Source organism: Mus caroli, chromosome 1, assembly GCF_900094665.2.
Source record: "Mus caroli chromosome 1, CAROLI_EIJ_v1.1, whole genome shotgun sequence".
Classification (NCBI taxonomy): Eukaryota; Metazoa; Chordata; class Mammalia; order Rodentia; family Muridae; genus Mus; species Mus caroli.
In genome coordinates, this window is record NC_034570.1 from 159,783,145 (window position 1) to 159,790,604 (window position 7,460).

At 41.4% G+C, this 7,460-nt stretch overlaps 1 protein-coding gene across 2 annotated transcripts in view; it reads right to left on the bottom strand.

Annotated features, from left to right (window-relative positions):
* The window catches only part of Nuf2 (NUF2 component of NDC80 kinetochore complex), a 33,791-nt gene that overhangs the window by 12,965 nt on the left and 13,366 nt on the right, over positions 1-7,460 (bottom strand). For both annotated transcript variants that reach the window (XM_021165454.1, XM_021165446.2), the window contains exons 7-11: positions 6,346-6,443; positions 4,703-4,776; positions 3,364-3,460; positions 2,116-2,178; positions 336-473 (exon numbers count right to left, since the gene is read on the bottom strand). In XM_021165454.1, coding sequence (XP_021021113.1) covers positions 336-473; positions 2,116-2,178; positions 3,364-3,460; positions 4,703-4,776; positions 6,346-6,443 — 470 coding nt within the window. The remainder of the gene's footprint in view (positions 1-335; positions 474-2,115; positions 2,179-3,363; positions 3,461-4,702; positions 4,777-6,345; positions 6,444-7,460) is intronic.

The following is a 7,460-nucleotide window of genomic DNA, read 5'->3' on the forward strand; positions in this document are numbered from 1 at the left end:
AAAAAAAAAAAAAAAACCAAAAAAACCAAAAAACCAAACCACACTTTATGAATTCATAGCTCACACTGTAGTTTTAGTTTTTCTTTGTAAAACTGTGCATTATGTGTAATACCTTTCTGCTCTAACCCTTGCGTGATGAAGTCCCACACAAACATGGCATTTCCTCTAGACCCACCAGGCCAAAGCCTCAGAGCCGCAGTGGGATTCCACGGATGTCCTGCGCTTGCATTCTTCCCCTCTACCCCACACGTCAGAGAGGAGCATAGAAATTCAGGAGAGAAATCTGCACAGACACTAAGTAATTCAGAGAGTGCCAACAGGTAAAGGCGACTGACCCTGGCACTGCGGAGCTTCTGGACGGTGCCTTTCATCTTGTCTTTATAGTTCTTCAGCTTCTCTGGAGAGTCCACAACTTTGCTTTTCAAATTGTCTTCAACTTCTTTCAAAGAAACTAATGACAACTTTTGTTCATTCTGTTGAGAAATGTTTTCACCAATCAGGTAAGACAATAAAATTACCATTTCAATAATAGAACTTAGGCTCGGGCCGTGCCTGTTGTGGCAGGGTAAACTGATGTTTGCCTACCATAGCCTGCTTCATTCCTCAGAGTGACTCTTAATGCCCTCGGTGGCATTTCTGAGATCAGTATGGTCCTGCTAAGATGCTGCAGCATCCATTCCTAGGAACACCGACGGACCCTTGAAAACTCTCCTCCCATATCCTCTACACCCCTTCATAATCAACACAAGTACAGGCAACACTAAAATTGTGTATCTGATGTGTTTTATGTTAACCATGTGACCTGGCTGGAGTTCTAAAAAGTTATTTTTGTTCCCCTGGTACTCAAAGTAATAGCAAGTAAGGTATGTGTGCAACACAAGAAAGCATGAGCAAGGTAAGGTCCGGCCACGTGGGCTGAGAAAAGGAAGCCTTTCTCTACACTGAAATCTCTCTGTATGTGATTTTTAATATTTTATGACAAAATATATTATTATATGTAAGGCTTGTATAATTCTTCTAAAATTTTTAACTGGAAAAAAATGTTCTTAGGCTATAAAACAGCTCAGTAGGAAAGGGTGCTTGCCGCCAAGTCGTGATCTATCTACACGGTAGAGAAAACTCAAGTTCTCTCCAACACGACATCTTCCCTGCCTCTCTGGACAAACAGTACAGGCAATACCCACAGGAACAGTGACATTAAAATGGTGACTAAACAATTTAAAAGTGTAAAAAGAAATACACATATAAAAACAGAAGTCTACAGCCTAATTTACAGAATAAGACTTACAAGGACGGCCAAAAATCACTAGATTAAAAGAAGTCAAATTAGAAGGAGATTTTCCCCATAGAACAGAAAGAAAAACATTTAAAAATGTAAAAACTGAAAACATTTATTTTTAGCAAGAGTGTAGAAAGATGGACATACCTATATTTTGTTGGTAAAAATACAAATTAGAATCCTTCTAAATGTGAGTTTGGTAACAGGAGCCAAGATTCAATGTGCATTTTCTCTAATCTTCATATCCTGAGCTAAGATTTTAGTATAGGCTGACGAACATACACATTTAAAGCATACAAAAGTTAGAATACAGAGAAAAATCAAGTCCAGTGGGAAATAATGGATAATAGAAATGATCTACATAATCCAACTCTGATGCAGCCATTGGTAAGATGCAGCTATTCTGAAGCTCCCGCTAGCCATCTTTACTACAACAGTAAGGCTATGTGTGAGGTTGAGACTCACTGAGAATGATATTATTTGTGTAAAATTACACAGATATGTGTTGAGTAGAAAAATAATCCATTGCATGTATACTTATCTGTATCTATTTATCTATATACCTCTACATATATAGAGCTAGGTAGATAGGTATGTATTCGATGTATCCGACTGTATGGTTAACTTTGGGTCCTTTTTGTTTTCTTCATATATTTCTGAATGTTTGTGTTGTTTTCTTTCATAATAGTTTCTGTATTTAAGTTGAAAAAAAAGTTAAAAATTGGTCTCATTTTTGAGAGGAAAAGCTAACAGAACTGCACATGACAGTCTGCACACAGCTAAGACATAGCAGCACACTCAGACGTTAAATGCTAGGGACCAGAGAAGATACTTACTAAATGCTTGGTTTTCTCTGAAATATCTGATTTCATTTTGGCATATTCCTCCTGCAGCAGTGTCTAAGAGAAAAAACAACTGTGTTATAATAATTCAAAACATTAGAATTAAACCACTAGCTACTTCTTCCTACGATAAAAAGAGGAATTTCTTTTCTTGGTAAAAGAGTCTGAGAGTCCCTTTCCTTATCCTGGTGGTGAGTCTCGTTAAGTGAAATTGGATTAAGGAACACCTTGGATGGTGGTGGCCGCCAGTCAGTGTACCTGGGAGGGGCATTCTGGAGACAACGAGCTCACCAGGGACTCTCACCTAACGGACAGACAGTCCAACCCACTGATGGACCAAATCTGAAAACATTCTTAGGAGGCAGCAGAGCTTCCTGCCTGAGGAAGCAGGGCCCTGGGAAGATGTTCACTGCCTTGCACTTTGGGAGCGCTACTTCTGGCTTCCTGTCCCCACTATATGACTGCTCCCCTCCATGGTGGACTGAACCCTTTGCAACTGTGAGCCAAAATCAGCCTTTATGTCAATACGTTAGTAGTGATGATGAAAAAGCAAAACATAAAACAAAACCTGGTGGTGCACACCTTTAATCCCAGCACTTGGGAGGCAGAGGCAGGCAGATCTCTGAGTTCGAGGTCAGCCTGGTCTACAAGTAAGTTCCAGGACAGCCAGGGATACAGAGAAACCCTGTCTCGAAAAACCAAAAAAAAAAAAAAATCTGTCCTAATACCACTGTAGCATTTCAAAAATTAATATGAAAATTGAAAGAGTTTCCTCCTAATTTATAATCATTAACTCATTAGATGTGTGTGATATCGACTCAGCAGCACAAAAACTCAGTCATCTTGGAGTCGCTTGAGATCTGAAAATCATCACTTCCTCTTACTGATATGCTGTCTTTTAAATAACAAACTCAAACTCCAGCTTCACAGATGCACAGGGAAAGTACCATGAGCTAACACGGAAGCTGGGAACAAAGTATCAAAACTAGTGCAGGCTAAATGCTAAACACTACTGTATTTCCTATCAATATGTAAACTGACCCCACGCCCCTAGAGGGTTTGCTACAGTGTTCAGGGTACCACAGCCTCACAGCAGAACCTGTTCCAGAATTCTATACATCCTGAATGTACACAGCACTGGCAGCATAAACAGGCACAGCCACATATTGTTTCTTTAGCAAGGAAAGCTGTGCTTTTCCCAGCTGGGTGCACCCACAGCGCATGTTAAAGTCCCACGGATACCGTTTTCTGTCTAAACTCTTCATTCAGCAGGTGCTGCAGCTCCTGAATGTCATCCATGAACTGCTTGAACTCCTCTTGCTCTTCAGCCGGAACTGTACTAAACACAACACAACAGGCCAAGAGAGTTCATCAATTCCTAACTGGGAAAGGTACAGGTAAAACCTATGCCTCTCAACACTGAGGGAAAGAAGGAAGGAAGGAAGGAAGGAAGGAAGGAAGGAAGGAAGGAAGGAAGGCAGGCAGGCAGGCAGGCAGGCTCCGAGTTGATGCCTTGTTTCTGAATTACATACTTTTTAGTCATTTGATAGATGACCTCTATCTTCTACTGAAAGAAAACTAACCAGACGAAAGCAGGCCATCATCTACCATCTAATGAGGCCCATTAACACACCCGACCCACTGTCACTCCTACTAGAATGACCACGACATTCTTCTCTTGTCCAGTGTTAACTTCCCTAACTTGGCCCTGGCTCTGACACGGTACACCTCCCAGTCAGGGGTCAGCGACTCTCCACTACCATCCCTCCCATCAGCACCTACATAGCTAAGTCTCTTTCACACCAAGGTTGAAGTTTTATTTTAGACTATCTAAGATATTAGCAATTTTGAGTCTACTTTTTGTTTTTTATCCTCTGTCTGTAAGAATTCCTCACATACTAGGATCACCACCTAAGTTCTGTCACCGGCACTGCACCGCAATGCTTCACATCACACACTGCAGACATGCACTCCCAACTGTCATTTTCTTGTGATTTAGTTTGTGATTGTTTTCGATCATGCTAAATTATACTATGTGCCTCTCGCTACCAGTCTCTTTGCTTACTGTTGCCTACAGAGGCAATTTTACCAGAGACCTTCAACAACCGCAAAGACATCAACAGTAGAATCAGACAAACAAAATCTGACGCTCAAAATCAGTGCAGACAGTCTTCAATCTATGATGGCTCCACAGAGCAATTTAATTACTACAACTCAGAACATTGTCCGCACAGTAGAAACTGTACTGTAAAGTTTCATCTTTTTAAAAAGCCAGTGATGGGGGTAATGCTGGGGCCCAGGCTGTAGCTCCTGGAGTGAACAATCCCTCTCCACAGGACAAAGCTCTGCTGTGCTGGCGTATTTACTGGGGCACCCGCGAGAAAGTACCCCTGAGAACCAGCGCAGGGCTAGAGAGGGAAATCACTGTTTTGTCTTGAGAAACAGGGCCTGAAATACCCTGCCACTTCTCCAGGAAGATGGCGAGCCTTGCTGCGGACAGCGGCACTGTCGTCTAGGACTCACTACTTGGTTGGCCTGTGGCCCTTGCTGTGTTCATCTCATCTGGAAAGTTCCCGCTTACTTGAGTTTTTCCAGTTTCATCAAAGCTTCCTGGTGCACATTGCTTAACTGCTGCATTCTGACCATAGAGGATTTCTATGAATACAATTTAATCTCACATTAGCATGTTTTAACAGACAATACATTAGAAAAAAAATACAAACACAGACTGCAAAATATTTACTTACCATCAAAAATAGTAAGTTTAGAGCCAGGCCCATAGAACTATTTTGTCTGCAACCTTAAGACCTTGAGTTTGAATTCCCAGCACCCACATAAAAAGCTGGGTATGATGCAGATACCTTGTAACCCCAACACTGCTGAGCATACACAGGTGAGTCCAGAGAGCTCTCTGGTCAGTCAGAGTAGCCAATAGAGCAAGCTTTTGTCCCAAAGAGAGACCTTGTGTCAATGCAACAAGGTGGAGCAGATGGCAGTATGACTGAGAAAGCCATCTGCTGTCCTTGCTCTGCCTCTGCCCGCACAGGATGCACCTACACACAAATGTATGTACCACACACTTACAACCCCTACACAACACACAAAATAATAACAGTCAGTTTAAGTAGTCGGGCAGTTACGACAAATGAGTGAGAACATCTTCTCTCCTTTTTAAAATGCTGGAGAGTAAACTCAGTCTTGTGCATGGGAGGTGCAACCTCTGGGCACTGTTCCAGAAAATTTCTTTACCTGACACAAATGTTGAGTCCTAGAATGGCTAGACACTGTGCTAGATGCTGGCAAGTCTCAAGAAAAGAGTCTTCTGGGTCCTGAACATATGTAGTTCTATCTCTTTGAGCCACCACGTGAATGAAAAGCCATGAAACAACTTACTCAAGCACTGAGTGTAACAGGCACAGAGACCATGACACCCGCCCGCCTGCCCACACCAACACAGTGGCAGGAAGGACACTCACTCAGCCTTCTCAGAAAGGAAATGTCTGTGTTGTGTCTTTTAAAAATGGGAGTAAGTAGACAAATAAAAGTGTGTGTATGTGCACGTGTATGTGTGTGTTTGTGTACATGTATGTAAGCTTTGGAGAGTGTCAGGTTCAGAAGTGTAAGCTTGGCCTGATTTGAACTAAGATGTCTTTACCAACTCCATGTGGCTGTATCTTAGGTCAAACTGTCTGATGCGACCCTGGTACTTTCTCAGAGTGTAGCACGTGCATACTACGAGCAATGGGCACGAAGCCCCTAATAATGGTTCATAACCTTCATAAAGTCTGTACCCTGTACAGTGAAAAAGTCTGCCAACGTGATAGCGGGGAACTATAGCTTCTACTGTGAAGCTAGGCAGGAAGGATAACAAAGTCCAGCTTTTCCCTGCTTAAAAGGAACCCAATTTCAGATATCTCGGTTATTTGAAGAATACTATGCATCTTGCAACCATCTTGGAAAAAAAAAAAAAAACTATTTCCTAATGCAAGGAATAATGTCTCAACTACAACATTAAAACAAAACTCTTATCTTCTCTGTTATCAAGAATATATGATTTCAAAGTATCATCCCAAACCAATGTCTACCTTAATATAATATAAAACCAAATTAAATTGTAACAAGCATGGAACAATTGAATCTGCGACAAATTTTCTAAACAAATTAATAATTCATACATGAGATTGTTGGCCTGATGTATATCTAACAAATATACTTAAATCTTACGTTTTGCAAAAGAAATTCTTCACACTTCTCCAGGCATGTTTCTCTGAAGTGAATAAAGTTGATAATGCCACTTAAAAAACGACTTGTCCGGTTTGTTCCTAAAATAGAAAATAAAACTGTAAACCACTGAAACATCAGAGTATAAAACTATCATTTCTTCCCTATGACTTCGCTTAAAGCACATAAAATTGTATGCTTTACCAAAGTGTGGAATGTCTGTGCCACTCAGACTGGGATTACCTTTGTATTTAGGAAGGAGGGGGAAGAGATGGGAGGAAAGAAAGCAGGAACAGGAGAAGCAGAAGTGCAAAGGCCACAACCCTCTAAATTTACAACAAACAGAAAACCAAATATAAATAAAGCAAAATCTTTGGAGAGCAGAGGACATAGAATGCATAACAGAAAGTGCCTTCAAAGCTGAAGACGAAAGCCCTGTGATGCACCTGCCCTAACCAGAAAACACCAGCAGACTTCCTGGCTCTTATGGAGTCAAGAAGACGAGATTTTGGAGTTGGAGAGGCCAGAGCAACTAGAATTGGTGAGACTAAGAACTCCCAGAGTCCGAATTGTGGAAAGTTAAAGGACGTCCTGGAGGTCTCAAGACACACGGACACAAAAGAAACTACTATGGTAAGACAAATAACCGGAAATACTTAAAGTCATAAGCAAAAGCATCCAGCACTAAATAGCATAAAGTTTGCAATCTAAGAAAAATAAAAAGCAAAACTAGAATAATGTGGTCTATAAAAAGAAAACAATATTGAAATACCTTGAAATAGCACCAATGGCAAGTATTGTAAACCGGGTCATGAAAATGCCCATCTGCTCAAAAACATGGAATCTTACAAAGGTAAAAGACAGTTCCTTAAAATACCCAAATCCAACTCTGAAAGCTGAGAAAGAAGCTATCTAAATAAAAATTATGCCCGAAAGGATAGCAACAGCATCTTGGACCTAGAGATGAGAGCATCAGTGGACAGGAAAAAAAGCTGTGGGGTGGAGGCCAGCAGGGGGAGTCCAACAGCCCACTGTGAGCAGAGGCCAGCAGGGGGAGTCTGACAGCCCACTGTGAGCAGAGGCCAGCAGGGGGAGTCTGACAGCCCACTGTGAGCAGA